The 25,868-nt window shown below is 57.1% G+C and overlaps 1 protein-coding gene and 2 non-coding genes across 3 annotated transcripts; 2 read left to right on the plus strand and 1 right to left on the minus strand.

Annotated features, from left to right (window-relative positions):
- On the plus strand, positions 1–71 carry TRNAG-GCC (transfer RNA glycine (anticodon GCC)). Its single transcript has one exon. It is a non-coding gene; the product is annotated as a tRNA-Gly (tRNA).
- Positions 72–308: 237 nt separating this feature from the next.
- On the minus strand, positions 309–380 carry TRNAA-CGC (transfer RNA alanine (anticodon CGC)). The gene has a single exon. It is a non-coding gene; the product is annotated as a tRNA-Ala (tRNA).
- A 19,233-nt stretch (positions 381–19,613) lies between these two features.
- On the plus strand, positions 19,614–24,834 carry NR4A2 (nuclear receptor subfamily 4 group A member 2). The gene is made up of 7 exons (XM_040069499.1): positions 19,614–19,695; positions 19,824–20,689; positions 21,512–21,641; positions 21,723–21,886; positions 22,409–22,611; positions 23,031–23,209; positions 23,284–24,834. The coding sequence occupies exons 2-7, from the start codon at positions 19,826–19,828 to the stop codon at positions 23,538–23,540; spliced, it is 1,797 nt and encodes a 598-aa protein (XP_039925433.1). The 5' UTR covers positions 19,614–19,695; positions 19,824–19,825; the 3' UTR covers positions 23,541–24,834.
- Positions 24,835–25,868: the final 1,034 nt, after the last annotated feature.

A 25,868-nucleotide genomic window follows, 5' to 3' on the forward strand; every position in this document is an offset into this window, starting at 1 on the left:
GCATTGGTGGTTCAGTGGTAGAATTCTCGCCTGCCACGCGGGAGGCCCGGGTTCGATTCCCGGCCAATGCATCTCCTTTTTTGCCGGCGGAGGAGCCGCCGCGTTTTGCGGCCGCAGCGTTTTCTTTGATTTTCCCCGCGGGGCTCCCGGGCTGGTGGAAGCAGCGCCGGGCCGGCGGGGCCGGGTGGTGCCGGCGGTGCGGTGCTGGCCCGGTCTGGCCCGGCGGAACCAGCGGCCGCGCGGGGAGACGGGAAAAAAAAAACAACAACAACAAAAAAAAAGGGATTGAGAAAGAAAAAATAAGCGCCTGGAGATGCCGGGGATTGAACCCGGGACCTCACACATGCGAAGCGCGCGCTCTACCACTGAGCTACATCCCCGGCTGGAAGCACCGGCCGCCGGGCGCCCCCAAATGGAGGGCAGAGCGGGCACGGCCCGTCCCAATGCTCACCCCGGCCCGGCCCGGCCCGGCCCGGCCCGGCCGCACACAGCTCCCTCTGCCGGCACCGGGAGATGAGCGTGGAGCGGGACACGGGCACCGAGCGGGACGCGGAGAGGCACACGGACACGGAGCGGGACACGGGGGCCCGCAGCGGCACCGGGACACGGGCACCGAGCGGGACACGGACACGGAAAGGGACACGGAGAGGCACACGGGCATGGAGCGGGACACGGACACGGAGCGGGACACGGGCACGGAACAGGACACGGAGCGGGACACGGGCATGGAGCGGGACACGGGGCCCCGCAGCGGCACCGGGACACGGGCACCGAGCGGGACACGGACACGGAGTAGGACACGGACACGGAGAAGGACACGGACACGGGGCCCCGCAGCGGCACCGCCCGGTCCGTGAGCGGGGAGCAGCAGGGAGAGCCCCGGGCCCCGGGACAGCCGCGGTGCTGATCCCCCCAGCCCGGGTCAGGACCTGGCGCTTTGGAGCGGCTGCTAACGGAGAGGAACCCGAACACGTTCTTCCCGTGGCGGACTCCCGGCAAAACCAGCAACGTCGGACAGCTTTACAGGAGGGGCCCGGTCCCGCTGTTTTCAGAGCCCCAGCAGCATCTCCACGGCAGCGCTGGGTGCCCGATGTGCAGCTGAGCACAGAGTTTGGGAACGGGTTAAAACCTTAAAGCCCATCTCATCCCACCCCGGCCACGGGTAGGGACACCTTCCATGATGCCAGGCTGCTCCAGCCCCTGTGTCCAGCCTGGCCTGGGGCACTGCCGGTGATCCAGGGGCAGCCACAGCTGCTCTGGGCACCCTGTGCCAGGGCCTGCTTCTCACATGGAAGGATACTGGATACTAGCAGAACATGTTTAATTTATTCTCCCACAAGCAGTCGTACCGAGCCCACAGGGTTCTTCCCCACCCAGCCATTCCCGTTTTGACATCCATAACCTTGGCCACTCAGGTTTTCCCATCCTGTCAGAAAACAACACTTACAGCTTGACTCTCTTCCAGCCAGATTTTAAGAAGCTGCTTTCTGGCAGTTCCTGGATCTGGTTTTCCCCATCTACACCCAGACTCTGGTTTGTGTGCAACCTGAGGTGCAGAGTGGCTCACCGGGCTGAGCCAGGGGTGCTGGGAAGGCTAATACCAGCCTTGCAATAAAAACACAAAGCAATTTAAACCCTTCTCTTCAGGTTTTTTTTTTCTCCTTTATTTACCTTTCTGAGTTCAGAATAGCCGAAAATGAATAACACAGATATTACTATGCTGCTATGGATTACTCAGCTGTGATGGACAGTCACCCAATTGTGAGGCTTCCCAGCTGGGGGGTGGATGGAGGCAGAGCACATTCTGGCTGCTGAGAGGAGCAGCTCCACGTCCAAAGCCTATCAGCAAGTATTTAATTATTGTCCCTGTGGAAGAAATACAAGTGCTGCCTACATTGAAGTGAAACAAGGCTTCTCTTCCAGCCTGGTCTAAATATCCTCCGGACCTCACCACCTACCAAACACAGAATAAAGTGAGTTATTCAGACAAGACACAGCACGAGGATGTGACGGGAGAAAATTAAGATGCCTTAAAGTGTCTGTAAAGGAAAATAAAATGCCCGTGGATTGTTGTGAATTACGGGGTGGAAGCCCAGACCTACCAGAGCTGCGCGTTCATGAGCAGGAGGGATTGGGATGGGGCTCTGTCCTGCCCCTAACACACTCGGGCACATCCCTGACCCTTCCCATCAGGGCACATCCCTGATCCCTCCCACCGCGGCCGCCGCGGGCGCTGGCCAGCCCGGCCCCTGCTTCCAGGAAACACTTTGTCATCTTGTTTCAATGCTGCTGGACGCCGGCACAAGCTCCACATTCAGCTGCCTCCGAGGACTACATTCACCTCTTTGTGTTTGGGCTTCTGCGCTGACATCAGGGAAAAACAATGTCACTCTGTTATCTGGCAGCTCCTCCGCATTCCTTGGTGGGATTAACTCATTCCTGGTACCTCGGGAGCCTCTCGGGGAGGCCTCCCCTGGCCCTGGGGACCGGCTTTTCCTTCATCTACTCAAGTTCCTGCGTTTTTCCCCGGTTCTCGTCAGACACACGCGTAAAGCCGCTCGCTGTTTTCCACAGCAGCTCCTCTCCAAGCTGCTGGAGCCTGGCAAGAGCTCTGCTCCGAAGTGCCCGGGCTGCGTGGGAGCAGGGATCACAGCCGGGCTCCGAGGGGACAGATGGGCAACTCCGAGTTCCCTTCTAGCGCAGCTCCCTGCCACGGCACTTGTTCCCAGGATTAAATGCTTACACTCAGAATTCCTTCTTCAAACCGAGGCTCTCGTTCACTGGAATCCAGCAGCCAAGCCCAGTGGTGTAAAACAAGCAGGTGAAGAGGATTCCTGCGGTGGATCCAGCCCTGGAGCCATGACAGAGCTGCGGTCTCTGCTCCCGGGTGTGTCTGACACCTCCGTGTCACACCCGAGCCCGCGGCAGTGGCACCGGCCATTCGTACTCAAATACATTAATTTATTTTTCTTCCATCACGTGGCCATATCGTCCGTTTGTTTGAGGTATCCACATGAGGGGTGCAGAATTCCAAGGTGAATTCCAGCCTCTCAGCCCAGAGAAGAGGAGGCTCAGGGGGCCCCTGTGGCTCTGCACAATCCCTGACAGGAGGGGACAGCTGGAGGGATTTGGGATCTGCTCCAGGGAACAGGGACAGGAGCAGAGGGAACGGCCTCAGGCTGGGCCAGGGGAGCTCAGGGTGGACAGCAGCAGGAATTTCCCCATGGAAAGGGAGCTCAGGGATTGGAAGTGCCCAGGGAGGTTTGCAGTGCCCATCCCTGGAGGTGTCCCAGGAATTCCTGGAGGTGGCACTCAGAGCTCTGGGTGGGGACAAGGTGGGATCATCGGGCACAGCCGGGACCCCCTGGGCTGGTAGGGCTTTTCCAGCCTCAGGGATTCTGTGATTGTGTATGATTATTTATCTTTTATTGAGCATTCCTGTTCTTCAGAAAACATTCCTGTTAGAGATTAGGGAAACTGTGATGAGACAAATATCTGAGTTTGTGTGTTGGAACGACACCTAAGTACTGAACCGCACAGAAATGTGCCACTCATCACAGCATTTTATGCAATAAATGCCTTAGAAAAACAAAAAAACACTATGGACTTGTGATTTGCAAAGTTAAACAACTGAAAACCTGCCAACATTACAGGCAAAGAACCAAAGAATGGTTAAGGTTGGAAAAGAGTTTCAGATAATCCAGTCCAAGCATCAACCCACCACTGCTGTGGCCACCATTCAATGGTCCTCAGGTGTCATATCCACGTTCTTTGGAACATTTTTACCCACTGCCTCTAACCAGGGAGTGGAGTGCTCGGAATGACCTTTAGGAAGTTCTGCACGCGGGTTACACCGAGCTGGAATGGAGTTCCCACCTCAAGTCCTCCAAACACAAATGGCTTTTTCTCCTGGATTTTTGCATGTTGGATTTTTATCGACTCAGCTCTGTTGCTCGTTGGAATTGAGGAATAAAGCAAGTAAGGCTTTTGGCAGCTCCCAGTCCTGAAGGAGAACCACAGAGTCCACGTGCTTGGCTGGGTTTTGTTGTGAGAACAAGCACATCCCCAAAACACAGGTTACACATGAGCCCATAGTAAACAATTAGGAAAGTTGGAGTTAAAAATGGAGATAAAAAGGCAGAAAACATGATTAAAGTACTGAGCTGAGAGATTCATTAGTGTTGCAGACAGATAAGTAAATTAGAGCCCTGCAGAAATTATTTGACTGGCAAATTAATTACACAATATTACAATGGCTTTCCCAGCCAAATTTAGCCCTCGGGAAGCAGGTAGGAGTCTGCCTGACTTAATAAAAGGAGCCTCGACTGGTCTGCAGCTTAATCAGAGATGAAAATTAACATTTCAGGATTTGAGGCAAATAGGAGGCTTCTGCCAGGCTCGGGAGCCGGGCTCTAGCACAATTACCCGGGTTACACTGGCAGTGAAGCTGTGCAGGCAGCGGGATGCTCCTGCCTCCTCACAGGCCTTTAATTCACTGACCTTCCTGGGAAACCGAGGCAGGAGCTGCTCTGGAAACCCACGAGGAGCCTCATTAGGGCGGATCACTCAACGGGACGCTTCGGATCTGCTTAGAGAAGGTCTGATTGAAATAGTTTACCCTAACCCTTAAAAAGTACACCATCACATTATTATTATCATTATCATTATTATTATTATTATTACTATTATTAATGTTATTACTATTATTATTACTATTGTTACTATTGTTGCTATTGTTACTATTATTACTACTAATACTATTGCTGCTACTACTACTACTATTGCTACTATTGTTAATGTCAATGCTAATGTTATTGTTAATGTTATTGCCATCCTTTTCTTCAGTGTTGACTTATTCCCTGGACCTCATTTTCCATTTGCAGCTCTCACTCTGTCCCCAGAGAGCAGAAACACTCCAGGTAAGAGAGAGTTGTTTTTCCCGCTTTGTTTGCTTAGTATCACATTTTAAGGAATGGATATTAGGAACTCTCTCCTGGACACAGTGTGGGTTTTTTCCCTGGATCAGCTTTGGAAATACGTATTTATATCCCCGAACACCTTCCGTGGCAAGCACCAGCCAGCACTGGCTAACCCCCACAGCCTCGTTTCCGGCATCGAGACCTCAATATCACTGCAGAGATGACAAAAATCCCTTCCCTGGGTTTCCCTGCCCCCGGCCGTGGCCGTGGCTGCGGTGGCCACCCCGAGCCGGGCGGCACTTGCCCACGCAGGCCCCGCTGGAGAGCGATGGAGGGCTGCGGTGATTCCGTCTCCATCTCCTGTGGGTGTGCCAGGCGGGGCCGGGCCGGTGGGACTGCCAGCTGCCGGCGCGGGCTCATCTCCTCGGGATCGGACTGATACCGGGATTGACTCCGTTTCCGATGAGATCTCGTAGCAGGATGTTGTGAGCTGGAAACGAATATATTTCTTCTCGCTTGTCACATCAATATGGCCTAATTTTGCTGGCTTTTGTATTGAACGATCTGGTGAATGTACAATCCAGTTTTGATTTCTCTCTTTGTGGTGCCTCTTATTATTAAAGCTCCCTCAACCAAAAAATAATGTATTTTTATTTACCGGTAATGTTAATGGGATTCAATTTTTGCCTCAGTTTTAATCTAGTTTTTCCATATTGAAGAACCAGATCCCATTTAATTAAAATTGAATAAAACCCAGTTTTTCCTCCATTCAGCGTGCAGGCTGAACTTCATTTTGTGTAGTTTTATTTAATACCGCTGTTCTCAAATCAGAGTTTTTTACTCACTGTGCTTCAAGTGTTGCAAGAAGGACTAAATTATTTATTGTGCATGATTAATTGCCTGTTTCTCCATGATTATCCCATTGTCAGGGAAGGGTGAGTGTGCATTTTAGTACCACTGGGTGCGTGTCCATCCCACACTTGCGCTGAGTTCCAGCTGAGCTTTGCTGGAAGCAAAGAAGTGCTGACAGAAGGGAAGAGGAGTTGAAGCTTGGAGACCCTCGTGGTTGTAGGATCAGGGAATCCCCAAATGGCTTGGGCTGGAAGGGACCTTAGAGCCCATCCCATCCCATCCCATCCCATCCCATCCCATCCCATCCCATCCCATCCCATCCCATCCCACTGATCCCATCCCATCCCACTGATCCCATCCCATCCCATCCCACTGATCCCATCCCATCCCATCCCATCGATCCCATCCCACTGATCCCATCCCATTGATCCCATCCCATCCCATTTTTGATCCCACCCCTGTCATGAGCAGGGACACCTCCTATATCCCAGGCTGCTCCAGCCTGGCCTTGGGCACTGCCAGGGATCCAGGGGCAGCCACAGCTGCTCTGGGAATTCCATCCCAGCCAGGAATTCCCAATTCCCAATCTCTCACCCATCCCTGCCCTCTGGCAGTGGGAGCCATTCCCTGTGTCCTGTCCCTCCATTCCTTGTCCCCAGCCCCTCTCCAGCTCTCCTGGAGCCCCTTCAGGAGCTCTGAGCTCTGCCTGGATCCTTCCCTTCTCCAGGGGAACATTCCCAGCTCTCCCAGCCTGGCTCCAGCCCTGCAGCAGCTCCATGGCTCCTCTGGATCTCTCCAGCAGCTCCAGGTTTCTCTGATGCTGGAGCCCAGGGCTGGGGCACTCTGCAGGTGGGGTCTCACCTGAGCACAGGGCAGAGGGGCAGAGTGCCCTGGGGAACAGCCCCGGGCACAGCCAGTGTGTGCAGCACAGGGCTGAGTGCAGCTCCCTCACACACTGCTCCCTGCGGGAATCACTTACACCCTGCAGGAATCACTTACACCCTGCAGGAATCACACCCCGTAGGATTCACACCCTCTAGGAATCCATTGCCCCCTGTAGGAATCTCTTGCCCCAACAGAAATCACTTGTCCCTGCAGGAATCACTTACACCCTGTAGAAATCACTGGCCCCTGTAGCAGGAATCACTTACACCCTGTAGGAATCACTTACACCCCGTAGGAATCATTTACACCCTGTAGCAGGATCCCTTGCCCCTCTAGCAGGAATCACTTACACCCTCTAGCAGGAATCACTTACACCCTGTAGCAGGAATCACTTGCCCCTGTAGGAATCACTTACACCCTGTAGCAGGAATCACTTGCTCCTGCAGCAGGAATCACTTGCCCCTGTAGCAGGAATCATTTACACCCTGTAGCAGGATCCCTTGCCCCTGTAGCAGGAATCACTTACACCCTCTAGCAGGAATCACTTACACCCTGTAGCAGGAATCACTTGCTCCTGCAGCAGGAATCACTTGCCCCTGTAGCAGGAATCACTTACACCCTGTAGCAGGATCCCTTGCCCCTGTAGCAGGAATCACTTACACCCTCTAGCAGGAATCATTTACACCCTGTAGCAGGATCCCTTGCCCCTGTAGCAGGAATCATTTACACCCTGTAGCAGGAATCATCTACACCCTGTAGCAGGATCCCTTGCCCCTGTAGCAGGAATCACTTACACCCTGTAGCAGGAATCATTTACACCCTGTAGCAGGATCCCTTGCCCCTGTAGCAGGAATCATTTACACCCTGTAGCAGGAATCACTTACCCCAGCACTCAGAGCCCCGTGCAGGATCCTCGTGGCGCTGTCGAGGCCCAGCATCGCCCCGAGCCCCCGCCAGGATGGGCACACGGAGGGGAAACGCCGCCGGGATGAGAACTGCCCCAGAAGGTCGGAGTGAAAAAGGGATCTGAGAGCCCCCGAGCCAGGGCCAGCTCAGCCCCGAGAGCCTGGGCAGCAGCAGGACCTGCATGGGAGGGAAACACCTTCCAGACTGAAACTAAAACCACCGCTCACCAACGCTCCACCGCACAGTTTGAAAATTGATAATTAAAGACACTGTCCTAACTGTTTTGGTAAGTCATTTTCAGCTTAGGCCCCTCTTTCTGAAGCGCTGGAAATAATTAACTTTTTTGAAACATAGCTCCTCCGTACTCCGTACTGAAGTCAGGCATTTTAAAAAGCAAAAATGGTATTTTAATAACTATTCTCATAACTGCAAACGCCATTCTCCACACAGTCCTGTTTTCAATTAACAGCTGCTTTAATGGCTTTGTTCTCCCTGCCATTTCCCTCTAATGACAGCAGCCATCACGGACGTGGAGAGTTTTGCAAGTTCATAACTCCCAGGAACTGTTTTCTCCTCGTTTCACCCCCCTTTTCTGAGGCCTGCAGCAGGGCACGAGCCTTTCAGCAGGAGAGGAGCTTGTCATGCAGCTCCTGGACAAACACAGCTTGCTGAGCTCCGTCCTGGTGCCTGCCAGAGCTCGGGCTGCAAAACCCTCTCACACCGGGGACCCCAAACGTTCACCCGTGGCTGCCGAGCCCAAACATTCACCCGTGGCTGCTGAGCCCAAACATTCACCCGTGGCTGCTGAGCCCAAACATTCACCCGTGGCTGCCGAGCCCAAACGTTAACCCGTGGCTGCTGAGCCCAAATATTCACCCGTGGCTGCCGAGCCCAAATATTCACCCATGGCTGCTGAGCCCAAACATTCACCCGTGGCTGCTGAGCCCAAACATCCACCCGTGGCTGCTGAGCCCAAACATTCACCCGTGGCTGCCGAGCCCAAACATTCACCCGTGGCTGCCGAGCCCAAACATTCACCCGTGGCTGCCAAGCCCACCACGGAACCATGTCCCAAAGGGGAGGTATCTGCAGTCCTGGCAAGGCCTGAGGGTCACAGCTTCAGCTTGGGGCTGGCCTCTGTCCATCATCATCTTCAGCAGTGCAGGAAGGTTCCAGCTGCCTCCTGCCCACAGGAGATTGTGCTGTGTAACTTGGGCTCAGGATCGCAGAGCCGCAGGGTTGCAGAATCATGGAATCACGGAGTCACAGAATCACAGAATCAATCACAGAATCACAGAGTCACAGAATCACAGAATCAATCACAGAATCACAGAATTACAGAGTCACGGAATCACAGAATCAATCACGGAATCACAGAATCAATCACAGAATCACAGGATCACAGAATCACAGAATCATGGAGTCACAGGATCACGGAGTCACAGAGTCACAGAATCACAGAATCACAGAATCATAGGATCAATCACAGAATCACAGGATCACAGAATCACAGAATCACGGAGTCACAGGATCACAGATTCACAGAGTCACAGAATCACAGAATCACAGAATCACAGAATCACAGAATCATAGGATCAATCACAGAATCATAGGATCAATCACAGAGTCACAGAATTACAGAGTCACGGAATCACAGAGTCACAGAATCACAGAATCAATCACAGAATCACAGAATCACAGAATTACAGAGTCACGGAATCACAGGATCACAGAATCACAGAATCACAGAATCACGGAGTCACAGGATCACAGAATCACAGAATCACAGAATCACAGAATCACAGAATCATAGGATCAATCACAGAATCACAGAATCAATCACAGAATCACAGAATTACAGAGTCACAAAATCACAGAATCACAGAATCAATCACAGAATCACAGGATCACAGAATCACAGAATCACGGAGTCACAGGATCACAGAGTCACAGAGTCACAGAGTCACAGGATCACAGAATCACAGAATCGCAGAATCACAGAATCATAGGATCAATCACAGAGTCACAGGATCAATCACAGAGTCACAGGATCACAGAATCCTTCAGGGGCAAGTGATTCCTACAGGGTAGAAGTGATTTCTACACAGTGTGATTCCTACAGTGTGCAAGTGATTCCTACAGGGGTGAGAGATTCCTTCAGGGGGAAGTGATTCCTACAGGGTGGAAGTGAATCCTACAGGGGTGAATGATTCCTACAGGGTGTAAGTTATTCCTTCAGGGGCAAGTGATTCCTACAGGGTGCAAGTGATTCCTGCAGGGCCCTGGTGTCCCCAGGACCCCCTCTCTGCACGGGTGCCTTTGGGGACATGGCTCCTGACACGAGCCCCCAGTGTCCTCATGCTGCTGTGACGAGGCCCCTGTCATGAGAAATGTAATGAGAAACATCTTGGGGAAACACACTGGGCTCTGTGTCGAGCGTGTCTCCCGGCCTCCGCTCCGAGCAGACCCAGGGGCGCTTCGGGAGCTCGTTGTTGACCCCTCTGCGTGTGCAAGGACCCCTGGACAGCCTCGTCCCTCTGGGGATGGGGCCAGCAGCGCCTCCCACTATGAGCAGTCACTGGGAACATCCCCCTTTTCCCAGCTTCTGCAGACACTTGTTTTCCTGCACCACAGCCTCTTCCAGGGAATGTGTTTCTGAGGGGGGAGGATCCCAGATATGTTGAGCAAATCCTTCCCAAACCAAGAGAGGATTTCACTTAAAGCAACAAAATACATTTCACTTAACGAAAGCAGTTAATTAAACCAGATCTCTGCGTCTCGTGTCAGTAATTCCCAAAATACATGGAAAACAGTGTGCACCGCTGCTATTTTTGACTGTTTGTGGCTCAGATACATCAGTCAAGTGTTGTGTGTTGGGGGTTTCCAGAGCTGGCAGGACAGCCTGGGGCTGAGACCATCCCTGAGGCAATTCCCAAAGAAGCGGGCTGTGGCCGGGGCTGGCCCGGGACACCCCTCCCGGTGCTTCTTTCTCCACCAGGGACAGCCGGGGCAGCTCCGTGGCCCTACAGGTGGGTTCTGGAGGCGACAGCGCGGTGATGTCCCTGCAAGCTGCTGGAGGGGTGGGAAGGGTGCAGCTCTGTTCCTGATCCTTCCCCCGCCCGTCTGCGCCAAAGGGGTCTGTGCTCCTCCTGGGGCACGCTCGGGGTTGTTTTTCCATCCTTGCAGCGCGGCTGGCGTCCCTGGAGTTCAGGACTGAGTAGCAGATGAAAGGCTGTGACAGACTCCGCAGCAGCAGTTACTACTTTTGGCATTTCCGAGCCTTTCAGGAGAACGCTGCCAAGCGAAAAACCCGACCGACGCCTGGCTTCGAGCGCGTGTGCGCGGGGGTGAGGCTGGAGATGTGTTTTATGGAACGAAACTTCAGCAGGCGCTTGAAATAGTCTGTTTGCTGGGAACAATTGCATCCAGAGGACGCGCGTCTGACATCAAACCCCGACGATGCGCTCCTCGTCACCGCGGTGGGAAGCTGCTCCCCGGGCAGGGCTGGGCCCGTTTGATCCCAAAATCACGGAATGACAGAATTGTTTGGGTTGGAAAAGCTCTCTGAGACCATCGAGCGCGCCCGTTCCCCAAGCACTGCTAAGGTCACCCGTGTCCCCGAGTGCCACATCCACACGGATTTTAAACCACTTCCAGGATGGGGGTTTAGCTCCAACGGTGCCCCAGGCAGCTGTGCCAGGGTTGGACAGCATTTCCAGGGAAGAAAATGTCCACAATATCCAAAAGAAATGTGCTCTGGCCCGGCCTGAGGCCGTTCCGTCTCCTCCTGTCCCTGTTCCCTGGCAGCAGATCCCAAATCCCTCCCGGCTGTCCCCTCCTGTCAGGAATTGTGCACAGCTCCAAGGTTCCCCCTGAGCTCCTTTTCTCCAGGTTGAGCCCCCAGAGCCAGGGCTGGAGCCGGTGCAACACTTCCAGCAGGAAGATTCCCTGAGCCAGCCTGGAACATGGGGGGTGAGAGGTAGGTGGGGAAACCAAACCAAGCCCAACCCCAACCAACCGAGCGAAAAAACCAAATAAAACCCGCTCAAATCAAAACAAAAACCACTCCTGGATCAGGACAGCAGAGAGGGAATGGGACAGGGCAGAAAGGGAATGGGACAGGACAGAGAGGGAATGGGACAGGACAGAGAGGGAATGGGACAGGGCAGAAAGGGAATGGGACAGGACAGAGAGGGAATGGGACAGGACAGAGAGGGAATGGGACAGGGCAGAAAGGGAACGGGACAGGACAGAGAGGGAATGGGACAGGACAGAGAGGGAATGGGACAGGGCAGAGAGGGAATGGGACAGGGCAGAGAGGGAATGGGACAGGACAGAGAGGGAATGGGACAGGACAGAGAGGGAATGGGACAGGGCAGAGAGGGAATGGGACAGGGCAGAGAGGGAATGGGACAGGACAGAGAGGGAATGGGACAGGAAAGAGAGGGAATGGGACAGGGCAGAAAGGGAACGGGACAGGACAGAGAGGGAATGGAACAAAACAGAGAGGGAGCGAGACAGAACAGAGAGTGAATGGGACAGCCCAAGGATGAGCGGAACAGCCCGGGGATGAGCGGAGCAGCCCGGGGATGAGCGGGGCAGCCCAGGGATGAGCGGAACAGCCCGGGGCCGCCCCCGCCAGCCGCCAGCTCCCCCCGCGGGGCCCCGGGGCCGCTCCCCCGGCGCTGCCGTCACCCACCGCCGCTGACGGGCCGTGACGGGCGCTGACGCGCGGCGGCAGCTGCGAGGGGGCGCGGCGGCCCCCGGCACCGGGCTCCGGTCCCGGCTCCGGCTCCGGCCGCTCCGCCCCGCTCCGCTCCCCGCCCGCGGCGGAGACAGGTAGCGGCGGGCGATGGGGACGGGACGGGACGGGACGGGATGGGGATGGGATGGGGATGGGGATGGGGATGGGGATGGGGATGGGGATGGGGACGGGGAAGGGGAAGGGGAAGGGGAAGGGGAAGGGGAAGGGGATGAGGACGGGGATGGGGATAAGATGCGGAGGGTCCCGGAACTCGGCCCCCGCAGCCAGGCGTGGGCTCGGGGCGGAGCTGCTCCGCCAGCGGTGCCCGCACAGCTGGATGCGGACGGGCAGATGTTGCTGCGCGGCCGGGAGGGAGCAGATGGGCTGCAGCGAGCGCCATATGGCCCGTTTAGCCTTTCACCCTGGGCTATCCATCACAGCCGTCCCGGAACACGGCCCCGCTCCCCGGCAGCGGCCGCCGGGCGGTGAAGGGACCTGGGGGGGAAGGACGTGGCCAACGGAGCCGGACACCGAGCGACGTGAACATCTCTGCGTTCAGGGCCCTGGCCGGCAGTGACACGGGGACAGCCCGGCCTCGTGGGCTCCCATGGAACCACCACGTGCTGACAGGAGCCTCGCTGGGAACCAGCATCGCTGTGATGAACACCTCGTGTCCAGCACCACCTGCACGGCTGAGCTTCAGGAGCGGGCCAGGAGCAGGACAAACGGGGCAGTAACGCTCCATTCGAAGTTTTAGGGAATTCTGAGGGGAATAACGGAGAGCCTGTGAGATGGCCCATTCCTATCCACACCTGGCAGCGAGACCCCCACGCTCTGGCTCTGCACCGGGACATCCAGCATCACCTGGGCACCAAACCTCACGGGGATGTGCAGCCTCAGCGTCTGTCTGAGCTGCTGGACGCCAGGGGAGGCCTGGGGGTACCGTGGAACACGATGTGTGCTCTGGGACTGTGTGCTCTGGAGCTGTGTGCTCTGGAACTGTGTGCTCTGGGACTGTGTGCACTCTGTGCTCTGGAACTGTGTGCTCTGGGACTGTGTGCTCTGGGACCGTGTGCTCTGGAACTGTGTGCACTCTATGCTCTGGGACTGTGTGCACTCTGTGTGCTCTGGGACTGTGTGTTCTGGGACCGTGTGCTCTAGGACTGTGTGCTCTGGAACTGTGCATGCTGCGTGCTCTGGAACTGTGTGCTCTGGAACTGTGTGCTCTGCCACTGTGTGCTCTGCCACTGTGTGCACGCTGTGTGCTCTGGAACTGTGTGCACACTGTGTGCTCTGGAACTGTGTGCTCTGGGACTGTGTGCACGCTGTGTGCTCTGAAACTGTGTGCTCTGCCACTGTGTGCATGCTGGGTGCTCTGGAACTGTGTGCTCTGGAACTGTGCATGCTGTGTGCTCTGGGACTGTGTGCACGCTGTGTGCTCTGGAACTCCGAGCCCAGCTGTGGCTGCAGGGGAGCTGGGTGCTGCTGCAGCCCCGAGGATGCCGATCTCTGGCGGCTGCCCCAGGCTCGGACACCTGCTCCAGGCTTGTGCCCCATGTGCAGCTGCCTCCTCCCGCCTTTGGGGACTTTGCACCCCGTGGGATTCTGGACCAAAGGACACCCCAGGCCTCTTTCCCCTGGAAGGCGCTCGCTGCAGTGACCCCACCCCGTGGTGGTGGCACCAGTGCAGTGCCCGTGCCCAGCCCGCGTGTCCGTGCCGTGGGGATGGGTGGTGGCTGTGCCGGGGTCTGGCACTGCCTCCTTCACCCTGGGCCCGGCCTGCAGCGCCAGCCGTGGACACACAAAATGTCTCTTGCTATCAGCACCTCTTTGTTAGTCTGAAAGTTTTGGTCTCTTGAAGAGGCAACAAATCTCATCCCTCCCAAAGCTCTCTCCTGAAACACGTGCTGAGGCAGGGGTTGTGAGCAGTGAAAGTGTCCATGCAGGGCAGGGCCTGATGCAGAACTGCACTGGCGCTGCAGGACCCTCTTTAACGTGCCCCACGCACACAGCCCTGCCCGCCAGGAGGGTGTCTGGGGGAGCTGATGGTCAGGGACACAGCACTGACCCTCCTGGCTGTGCTGGCTGCTGTCCTCAGTGCTGAGCACCACATTGCTGGGGCACCCCGAGAGCTGCCAGTGCTCCCCGAGTGCTCCCAGTGCTCCCCGAGTGCTGCCAGTGTACCCCATGTGCTGCCAGGGCACCCCAAGTGCACGCAGTGCTCTCCAAGTGCTGTCAGTGTACCCCGAGTGCTCCCAGTGCTCTCCAAGCGCTGCCAGTGCTCCCCGAGTGCTGCCAGGGCACCCCGAGTGCTCCCAGTGCTCCCCAAGTGCTGCCAGGGCACCCCGAGTGCTGCCAGGGCACCCCGAGTGCTGCCTGAGGACTGCAAGGATGAAAAGCTGCCCATGGCGATGGCGATCCCATTCCCACTAGAGAGGAACAACCGCTCTTGAGTTCCTGGGCTTGCTCCTCCTGGACAAGGACTGACTTTCCTTCCTGGGGGATTTGCTGCACTGGCAGCCGGGACCGCCATGGGTTTGGGGTTTTTGTGGGAAATGGCAGCGCCAGAGGCACTTCCACCCACGGGTGGGTGCAGAGCACGGCCTGTGGGACCAGCTGGGCTGGCCTGACCCCGCAGGAGCCGTGGGCTGGAAAACCTCGCTTGTGGTGCCTGGAGCTGCCAGGAGGATGGGCTGGAGCGAGCGTGGGGACGGTTTTCCCATGCGGGCGGTCCTGCGGTTCTGGCCTGACCCGGGGCCCGTTTCCCTGTGTTTGGATCTTCTGGAATTCCCAGAGCTGTGGCTTTAGGCGCTGCTGTCCTCCAGGAGCCCGTCCCGTGAGCCAGGGGCCATCCCCAGCTCCCAGCCCGCTTCCAGGGACACGGAACCCTCCGTGAGCGGCGCTGGGGCGTCTGTGACCAAACGTGTTCCTTGTGCTCCTGCCTTCAGACACCCAAATCCAGCATTCCCCCACATGTCTGGAATTGTGTTTGCAGTTATTTAATTTGGAGGTCTTTTTAAAAAAGCATGGAGTCTGGAATGTTTGTTCTCCGCTTTTTTTCACATCATTACTCTGATACTGCTTGATTAGCTCCCTCCCCAGTCATGATTGGTAATTAAAATAGGCATTAAAATTAGTCACTTAGCAATTTTGCTGTTCAATTGGCAATTAAATTACTTAATTGCAATTAAAGTCCTAATTTTAATTGGCAAAATGATAGATGTAGATTTAAGATAATATGTATAAATACTTTAATAAGTGTCTATATAAGGATTACTTAATTACTCAACTTCAAGTTTATGCTGTTAACTTTAGAACTTTTAAGTGAGTAATGAAATTTATATTACATCTATTCTAAGGATATGGTAATTAGATGTATCACTTAGCCCGCCAAGGGCCTTGGCTGGGAGGTGCCGTGGCGTTGATCCGCGGGCCGGCCGAGCCCTTGGGATGCGACCCACGCCAACGGATCCGAGCGCCGCAGCCGAGGGAAGCGGCCCGAGCCCCTCCTGGGGGTGAACCCACGGAGACCACCCCAAAAATGCCGTTCTGGAGAGCCCCCAGCGGTGTCCCCCAGCCCTGGGGCGTCCCTCTCCCGTCTCTGCTGTTGGGTGCGGCCGGGAGCAGCTGGGTGGGATCGGGAGAGCACCTGTGGGATGTGTCCCGGGGTGGGAGCCTCTGCTCGGGTGGTTGGGTTCCTCTGGTCCGCGTGGAGCAGGAACAACGGTGTCCAGGGTTTGATCCCGGGCCAGGAGTCCTCAAACCTGCTCCTGCGTGCTCCATGCCACAGAACCCCTGGAAAGGCACCGGGAGCAGCCGGGCTGTCCTGGCTGCACTGGGAGCTGTCCTTCACCCGTCCTGTCCTTCTGATGCCATCCTGTCCTTCTTCCCGATGCCATCCTGTCCTTTTCCTGCCATCCTGTCCCTTTTCCTGATGCCATCTTGTCCTTCTTCCTGATGCCATCCTTTCCTTCTTCCTGATGCCATCCTGTCCTTTTTCCTGATGCCATCCTGTCCTTTTTCCTGATGCCATCCTGTCCTTTTCCTGCCATCCTTTCCTTCTTTCTGAGGACATCCTTTCCTTTTCCTGATGCCATCCTGTCCTTTTCCTGCCATCCTTTCCTTCTTTCTGAGGACATCCTTTCCTTTTCCTGATGCCATCCTGTCTTTTTTCCCGGGCTGGACAGCGGGAAAATCCAGGCTCAGAGAGCAGACCCCGCCTGGAGGAGGCCGTGTCCCCTCCCTCTGTCGCTCCCTCTCACCCAGAGTCCCGTCCCCACCGGACGCAGCTCCAAACTGAGATTCCGGACCGACTCTTAATAAATGCAGCACCTTTAATTGCGCCTTTAATTGTCCAGCCACCACGACCTGGGCTTGGGCTGGGAACGATGGAAACTGCGGGGGCTCTGGGGGTGTTGCTAGGGACAGGCGAAATAAAATAACATAAAATTAAATTAAATTAAATTAAATTAAATTAAATTAAATTAAAAAATAAAATAAAATAATAAAAAATAAAATAAAATAAAATAAAATAAAATAAAAATAAAAATAAATAAAATAATAATTAAAAATACCCCATGTGCATCTAAATAAATAAACATCAGCCATTTAAATAAAGAGATAAAGGAAATTTAAAGACATCAGTCTAAAATACATTAAAAAGAAGAAAATTTAATAAATTAAACAAAAAAGGCAAAGTAAAAGAAAAAGTAAAACCTCGAAAATAATGAATTAAATTAAGCAACAACAACAACAACAAGAAATAAAAAAGAATAAAACAGAAAATAAGAAAATTAATAAGAAATAAAAAGAAGCAGAAATAACTAAAATGAAAAATATTACAATAAGTAATTCCAAAATAAAAGTAAAATAAAATCAACACAATATATAAATAAAGTTAATAATAAAATAAAATAAAATAAAATAAAATAAAATAAAATAAAATAAAATAAAATTTGCTTAAATTCCGTGTGGGCAGTGGCAGCGGGGACGCGTTGCGCTCGTTGTGGCCCCGGACCCGGCTCTGTCCCGGTTCTGTCCCGGTTCTGTGCCGGTTCTGTCCCGGTTCTGTCCAGGTCCCGTCCTGGTCCTGTCCGGGCTCTATCCCGGTCCTTATCCCGGTCCCGTCCCGGTCCTGTCCCGGCTCTGTCCCCGCTCTATTCTGGCTCTGTCCCGGTTCTGTCCCGGCTCTATCCCGGTCCTTATTCCGGTTCCGTCCCGGTCCCGTCCTGGTCCTGTCCCGGTTCTGTCCCTGTCCCGGTGCTGTCCCGGTTCTGTCCCGGTTCTGTCCCGGTCCCATCCTGGTCCTGTCCCGGTTCTGTCCCGGTTCTGTCCCGGTTCTGTCCCGGTTCTGTGCCGGTTCTGTCCCGGTCCTGTCCCGGTTCTGTCCCGGTTCTGTCCCGGTTCTGTCCCGGTGCTGTCCCGGTTCTGTCCCGGTTCTGTCCCGGTCCCGTCCCGGTCCCGTCCCGGTTCTGTCCCTGTCCCGGTCCTTATCCCGGTTCCATCCCGGTCCCGTCCCGGTCCTGTCCCGGTTCTGTCCCTGTCCCGGTCCTTATCCCGGCTCCATCCCGGTCCCGTCCCGGTCCCGTCCCAGTTCTGTCCCTGTCCCGGTCCTTATCCCGGTTCCATCCCGGTCCCGTCCCGGTCCTGTCCCGGTTCTGTCCCTGTCCCGGTCCTTATCCCGGCTCCATCCCGGTCCCGTCCCGGTCCCGGTCCCGGGTCGCGGCCGCGCGCGCTATTCCGGGCTCCGCGTCACGGTGACGCGCGCGGGGGGGGGCGGGGGCGGCACCGCCCTCTATGCAAATGAGGCCACGCCCCCGCCCCGCGCCCGGCCGGGGCGCGCCCCCCCGCGTGACGTCACCGCCCGGCACCTCACCCGAAGGGCGCGCGGGGGGGGGCGTGTCCGGGGCGGGCCCGCGGCGGCGGCGATTGGCGGGCGGCGCTGACGCGCGGTGACGCGCGGGGGCTCGCGGCGCACGTTGGTCGGCGGCGGCCGCGGCCACATAAACAAAGGCACATTGCGGGCGGGCACAGTCCGGCCGCCCGCGCCGCCGCCGCCGCCGCTCCGCGCCCCGCTGGATGCGCGCCCCGCGCTCCGCTCCCCGGTGAGTGCCCGGCCCGGCCCGGCCCGCCTCCCGCGCCCCCTCCCCGCGCGGGGTCCCGCGCGCGAGGCGCGGGATGCGCCCCCCGTCCCGTCCCGTGCGGTCCCGTCCCGTCCCGTGCGGTCCCGTCCCGTCCCGTGCGGTCCCGTCCCGTCCCGTGCGGTCCCGTCCCGTCCCGCCTGCCGGCGGGTCTCGCTCACGGACGGGTCGCGTGTCACCCGCGGAGCTGCCGCGCTGACCGGGTCCGCCCGGGCTGGCTGACACCCGGTGCCGGCACCGCCGCGCCGGGAGCCCCGCGCCTCGCCCGCTCTCCCGGGGGACGCGCCGCGCCTTCCCGGAGGGAACCTGGCAGCCGGTGCCGGTGACAGCTCCCCCGCGGGGAGCCTCTGCCCGGGTACCGGGAAAATCACCCCGACCCAAACCAAACCTGCTCCTCGAGGGGCGCGGGCTGGCTCTGCCCCGGCACCGCTCCCGCGGGTTCCGCAGGTGGGGCTCCCCCAGAGCCCGGGCGGCTCCGTGCGTCTGTCCCTCCACCGGTGCGTGCGTGTGTCAGTTCCCCGCCTGGGCTGCCTGACCGGCGGGTCCGTGTGTCTGTTCCCCGCCCCGGGTCCGTGTGTCTGACCCCGCACCAGCGGGTTTGTGTGTCAGTCCCGCGCCCCGGCCGCCCGATCGGCGGGTCGGTGTGTCCGTCCACTCCCCGGCGGCTCCGTGTGTCGGTGTGTCCGTGTGTCTGTCCGCTCCCCGGCGTCTCGGTCCGTCGGTGTGTCCGCCCGCTCCCTGGCGATTCCGTGGGTCCGTTTGTCTGCTCTCCGGCGGGTCCGTGTGTCGGTGTGTCTGTCCGCTCACCGGCGGTTCCGTGGGTCCGTTTGTCCGTGTGTCTGCTCTCCGGCGGGTCCGTGTGTCCGTGTGTCGGTGTGTCTGTCCGCTCACCGGCGGTTCCGTGAGTCCGTTTGTCCGTGTATCTGCTCTCCGGTGTGTCGGTGTGTCCGTATGTCCGTGTGTCCGTCCGCTCACCGGCGGCTCCGTGTGTCCATGCGTCCGTGTGTCTGTCCGCTCCCCGGCGGCTCCGTGTGTCCATGTGTCCGTGTGTCCGTCCGCTCCCCGGCGGCTCCGTGTGTCCGTGTGTCCGTCCGCTCATCGGCGGCCCCGCGTGTCCCCCGCAGCCGTCGCGCCGGGCAGGCTGGAGCCGCCGCCGCCGCGCTCTGAACCCGCGGACGCCTCGCTCCCCGCCGCGCTCCGACGCTGTCCGCCCTCGGCTGCCCCGAAAACGCCGCTCCCTCGGCTGAAGGTTGGTGCGCTCCGTCCCCGCGGCTCCGCGGCCCCGGCCGGGCAGGGGGGGTCCCGGCGCCCGGCCCCGCAGCCGCCGGTGCGCGGGGCGGCGCGGCCCGAGTCTACCTGACGCTGTTTCGTTCGCAGCCATGCCCTGCGTTCAGGCTCAGTATGGGTCCTCGCCTCAAGGAGCCAGCCCGGCCTCCCAGAGCTACAGCTACCACTCCTCGGGAGAATACAGCTCCGATTTCCTAACGCCGGAGTTCGTCAAGTTTAGCATGGACCTCACCAACACCGAAATCACCGCCACCACTTCTCTCCCCAGCTTCAGTACCTTTATGGACAACTACAACACGAGCTACGACGTGAAGCCCCCCTGCTTGTACCAAATGCCCCTGTCGGGACAGCAGTCCTCCATTAAGGTGGAAGACATTCAGATGCACGGCTACCAGCAGCACGGCCACCTGCCCCCCCAGTCCGAGGAGATGATGCCCCACTCGGGCTCCGTCTACTACAAGCCCTCGTCGCCCCCGACCCCCTCCACGCCCGGCTTCCAGGTGCAGCACGGCCCCGTGTGGGACGACCCCGGCTCCCTGCACAACTTCCACCCCAACTACGTGGCCACCACGCACATGATCGAGCAGCGCAAAACGCCCGTGTCCCGCCTGTCCCTGTTCTCCTTCAAGCAGTCTCCGCCCGGCACGCCCGTGTCCAGCTGCCAGATGCGCTTCGACGGGCCCCTGCACGTACCCATGAACGCCGAGCCCGCCGGGCCGCACCACGGCGCGGACGGGCAGGCCTTCGCCGTGCCCAACCCCATCCGCAAGCAGCCCTCCATGGCCTTCCCCGGGCTGCAGCTGGGCCACCCTCCGCAGCTGCTGGACAGCCAGGTGCCCTCGCCGCCCTCCCGCGGGTCCCCGTCCAACGAGGGGCTCTGCGCCGTGTGCGGGGACAACGCGGCCTGCCAGCACTACGGCGTGCGCACCTGCGAGGGCTGCAAGGGCTTCTTCAAGGTGAGCGGGGCCGGGCGGGCGCAGCGGCGGGCAGCGGCGGCTGCGGAGCGCGGCCGGGCAGGGCAGCGCGGGGGGACCCGCGGGGCGAGCGGCCCGCGGATGGGAATCGGTCAGGACAGAGAACCGCGTCTGAGCTAACCATGTGGAACGGAATTCCCCGCGGGAAAATTAAGTGATCTCTTTATTTCGCCATCCTGATTGAATAATCTTATCATTTTAAATAGAGGAGGTCTCCGAGGAATGTAAATAATATGAATGCCCACGGATTTGTATTTACCGAGCGTCTCTTTCCCTCCTCTTGGCATATAAAACGCGGCTAGGAGCTGCGAGGTTAGCTCGGATGTTAACGCTGTCAATTTTCTCCTCTTAAATGCTCTGGGAAAGGGGAAGGGAAAAAAAAAAAATGGAAGGGAGGGGGGAAGGAAAAGGAAATAAAAGGGAAAAAATAGGAAACTAAATAAAGGGAAAAGAAAATAAATCTTAAAAGGTAGAAGAAAAGGGAAAAAGGAAATAATAGCAAAGAAAGATTTAAAAGAGAGAAGAGATTAAAGGGAAAAAAAGGGAAGGGATATAAAGGTTAAAAAGAAAAAAAAAGAGAGGAGAAGTAAAGACAAAAAAGGGAAAAGAAAATAAAGGGGAAAAAATGAAAGCGGGAGCGGAGAACGAAGGGAAACGGGAAAGAAACAAAGCGGGGAAACGGAAAAGAAAACAAAGGTGGGGTAATTGAAAAGAAAATCGAGGTGAAAGGAGGCGCGGGCAGGAGCGGGCGGCGCGGGCGCTCCCCGAGCCGGCGCTGAGGCCGCCGCCCGTCCCGGCCCGCAGCGCACGGTGCAGAAGAACGCCAAGTACGTGTGTCTGGCCAACAAGAACTGCCCGGTGGACAAGCGCCGCCGCAACCGCTGCCAGTACTGCCGCTTCCAGAAGTGCCTGGCCGTCGGCATGGTCAAGGAGGGTGAGTGTCCGAGCGTCCGAGCGGCCGCGGGTCCGGGCGCGCCCCGCGGGGCCGCGCCGGGCTGACCGCTCTCTCTTGCAGTGGTGCGCACAGACAGCCTAAAAGGCCGGCGGGGCCGCTTGCCGTCCAAACCGAAGAGCCCCCAGGAGCCCTCTCCCCCCTCTCCCCCGGTGAGTCTGATCAGTGCGCTGGTGAGAGCCCATGTCGACTCCAACCCGGCTATGACCAGCCTGGACTATTCCCGGGTAAGCGGCACCGAGCTCGCGGAGGGACCCCGCCGCCGCCGCCCGGGGAGGGGGGGCCCGGCTTGGCTGTGCCCGCCCGGGGCTCGGCTCGGCCCGGCTTGGCTGTGCCCGCCCGGGGCTCGGCTCGGCCCGGCTTGGCTGTGCCCGCCCGGGGCTCGGCTCGGCCCGGCTTGGCTGTGCCCGCCCGGGGCTCGGCTCGGCCCGGCTTGGCTGTGCCCGCCCGGGGCTCGGCTCGGCCCCGCCGGGACCGGGGCTCGGCTCGGCTCTGCCCGCCCGGGGCTCGGCTCGGTTCGGCCCCGCCGGCGCCGCCCCGGGATCGGGCCCCCCGCGCACGGAGAGCGGCGGCCTCGGAGCGCCGTTCCTAATCGAATTAATTGCCCCGGAACATCTAATTTCCTCACCGGTCAGAGAGAGCTTTAATTGTTATCCCAGCCCGCTCCCCGGCCGGGGACGGGGTGAGCAATTTCACGGGTTGTAGACTTTAGAGAACCTCATTAAGTGCTTCTTGAAATGAATTTCCAGTTCCAGGCTAACCCCGACTACCAGCTGAGCGGTGACGACACCCAGCACATCCAGCAGTTCTATGATCTCCTGACCGGCTCCATGGAGATCATCCGAGGGTGGGCGGAAAAAATCCCCGGCTTCACTGACCTCCCCAAAACGGACCAGGACCTGCTCTTCGAGTCCGCCTTCCTGGAGCTCTTCGTGCTGCGGCTGGCCTACAGGTGAGCGCGGGTCGGGCGAGTCAGACCCTTTCAAGGTCCACTGCTCTACATTTTATTAACTCCCCGGTAATTAGGTGCCTCTTAAATCCTTCATTTATTGCTCCTCGCGTAATTAGCTGTTTAGATTTTCTCCCCCATCATCTCCTTTCTTATTGTATATATATTTTTTTTTTTATTTCTTTCCTGTTCTCTCTTGTTCTTTTTCCTCTTTCATTCCCTCACCTCTATTTTATCTTCCTCTCTCCTCCCCGTCTTTCTTGCTTTCTTCCTTTCGCTCATTCTTTCTTTTCTTTCCTCTTTTGTCTTTCTCTTATCTTTTGTCTTTCTCTTTCTTTCCCTCCGTCTTCTCCTTCTGCCTGATTTTCCTCCCTCTCTCATTCATCCATCAGTTCATTCTGGGGTTGTCCCCTTCCTTCCAGGTCCAACCCCGTGGAGGGGAAGCTGATCTTCTGCAACGGGGTGGTCCTGCACCGGTTGCAGTGCGTCCGTGGCTTTGGGGAGTGGATCGATTCCATCGTGGAATTTTCCTCCAACTTGCAGAACATGAACGTCGACATCTCCGCCTTCTCCTGCATCGCTGCCCTGGCCATGGTGACAGGTCAGTGTCCCCCGCTCCCCTGCCCGCCCTGCTCCGCGCCAGCTCTGTGACGTCCCGCGCCCTTCTCTTTGCAGAGAGGCACGGGCTCAAGGAACCCAAGAGGGTGGAAGAGCTTCAGAACAAGATTGTAAATTGTCTCAAAGACCACGTGACTTTCAATAACGGGGGCCTGAATCGCCCCAACTACTTGTCCAAACTCTTGGGGAAGCTCCCCGAACTCCGCACGCTTTGCACACAGGGGCTGCAGCGCATTTTCTACCTGAAACTGGAAGACTTGGTGCCACCGCCAGCAATAATCGACAAACTTTTTCTGGACACTTTACCTTTCTAAGACTCTTCCCGTGCGCTTCCACTGACCCGAGGAGAAGCTCCACCTGCCTGGAGGGGAGCCGGCCTGGGCCCGGAGCAGCACCCCTGGGTGCCAGCTCCCGCCCGGCCGGCGTTGCGAGCTCCCGCAGGCAGAACGCGATGGGCGTTTTGAAAAGCTCTGGGGCATCACGGAATGCGGCTCGTGGACTCCACACAAATACCATGGTATAAACTTTTTATTATCGGCTTCTAAATGAGTTTATTCTTAAGGACTTCTGGTGCGAAAGACGAGCGCGCCCGGCAGCGCGGGCTCAGACCCCGGTGACAAACCGAGCGCCGCTCTCACCCTCCTACAGACTAAAGTTTTCTGCTGTAAAAGAAAGCTGTAACGTCCCCGAACCCCAAACGGCGCGTGGGTGGCGTGGCATTAATGAAGGCGGAGGCTTGTAAATTTATCAGATGAGGTTTCGACTCTTTAAAAAAAAAAAAAAAAGAAATTCTGTGCCTATTTATGATGAAACATGGGAAACGAGTCTTAAAAAAAAAAAATAATCAAAAATAAAAGCTAAATGTGTTTGGAAAAAATAATTGGGGGAAAAAAAAAAAAGAGAGAATTAAAAAAAAAAAAAAAAAAAAAGAGAACTCAATCTGTCCATACCAGGGAAGCATGACGATTCCAGGGTGACAATGTTATAGGCACTTGCTATTTCAGTAATGTCTATATTCTATAAATAGTATTTCAGACACTATGTAGTCTGGTAGCTTTTATAAAGACTGGTAGTTATCTAAGCTTCGAACATTTTCTCAATTGTAAAATAGGTGGGCACAAGTGTTACCCCCCGGAATTCCCCCCAAAGGGACACATAGTGTTTGTAAACACCGCCCGACACCCCTTGTTTGTAAGTGTTGTATGTACTGTTGATGTTGATTAAAGAAGAAGTTTATATCTTGATTATTTTGTTGTCTAAAGCTAAACAGATCTTGCATGCAGCAGCTTTTGACTGTTTCCAGAGTGCTTATACTATACATAACTCCCTGGAAATTACTGAGCACTTTGAATTTTTGGTTTGTTTTGTTCCGTTTGGTTTATTTTTTTTTAATGTCTAAAAATCGTCGGTTAATATATTATTTTATGTTGGAGTAATATTTTTAATATTGCCATATTCTGTAGTATTTTTCTTTGTATGCCCCGGTTTGGCACACGGGAAAGTCGCTGCCTTTTTTTTAATAATGGTGTACGACAGTTAGAAACGCGGATTATTATTATTATAATTATAATTATTATTATTATTTTTCTCCCGAGAACTCTTTCTTTGAGAAAGACAATTTTAATGTTTACAACAATAAAACATGTAAACGAATCGAATTTCGTCTCCTTTCTGCCGAAGTGCGAAGCTCCGCCGCAGCCAGGGGACAAAAGCCTCTGCCCGTGCGGCGCTCCCGGAGCGGCGATGGCCGGGGCCGCTCCCGATCGCGGCCGCCGGCTCCGCGGGAGGAAGAGGAGGAAAACCCGCGGCTCGGAGGTTGGTCCTTCCCCGGGTTTCGCCCCGCTCGGTCCCCGCCGCATCCTGCGCCATCCCTCCGTCCTCCCGCGCCGGCGTTCGCTCGGGCGCATCCCTTCGTGGGGGGGGCTGATTCCGCAGGAACACACCTTGAGCGGAGGGATCGAGCTCCCAAACCGGCGGAGGGGCTCGGGGGGCGGCGCGGGGCACAGCGGGGTGCGGGGCTCCGGAGTCCCGGGATCCTGCCGCGCTTCAGGTCGGGAGCGCCTCTTGGAGCTCCGCGGTACCGGCAGCGCTCCCGGAGCACCGCTCCCAGGGCACCGCTCCCGGGACACCGGCACCGCTCCCAGGGCACCGCGCTCGGGGCACCGGCACCGCTTCCGGGACACGGTCACCGCGCCCGGGGCACCGCGGGTCCCGGCTCCGGGATGCGCTCACGGGGATCTCTCGGGCAGAGGGGGAGGAGGAACCCGAACTCCGCCGGTTCTCCCGCGGGGACGGAACTCCAGCCTCTCGCCTCGGGGAGACAACGGAACGCCCGTGGGAGGGTGGGGGAGCACGGCCGGCATCGGTTTGGCTCCTCTGTGCCACGCGTGCCGCGGTGCCCAGAACCCACGGACACGGGGCAGCCTCGCCCCGCAGCTGGCGGGGAGAGTCCTGGTGCCGCATTTCTGCCCCAGTGCCTCATCCCCGTCCCGGTGCCTCATCCCCGTCCCGGTGCCTCATTCCCATCCCGGTGCCTCATCCCCATCCAGGTGCCCCGTCCCCATCCCGGTGTCTCATCCCGGTCCCGGTGTCCCGTCCCCATCCCAGTGCCTCATTCCCATCCCGGTGCCTCATCCCCATCC

This window comes from Hirundo rustica, chromosome 7 (genome assembly GCF_015227805.2).
Source record: "Hirundo rustica isolate bHirRus1 chromosome 7, bHirRus1.pri.v3, whole genome shotgun sequence".
NCBI lineage: Eukaryota > Metazoa > Chordata > Aves > Passeriformes > Hirundinidae > Hirundo > Hirundo rustica.

Coding starts and splice junctions, on each gene's coding strand:
- NR4A2 (XM_040069499.1), top strand. CDS start 19,826: ATGCCCTGCGTTCAGGCTCAGTATGGGTCCTCGCCTCAAGGAGCCAGC. Junction 20,690..21,511: donor GCTGCAAGGGCTTCTTCAAG/GTGAGCGGGGCC, acceptor CCCGGCCCGCAG/CGCACGGTGCAGAAGAACGC. Junction 22,612..23,030: donor GTGCTGCGGCTGGCCTACAG/GTGAGCGCGGGT, acceptor CCTTCCTTCCAG/GTCCAACCCCGTGGAGGGGA.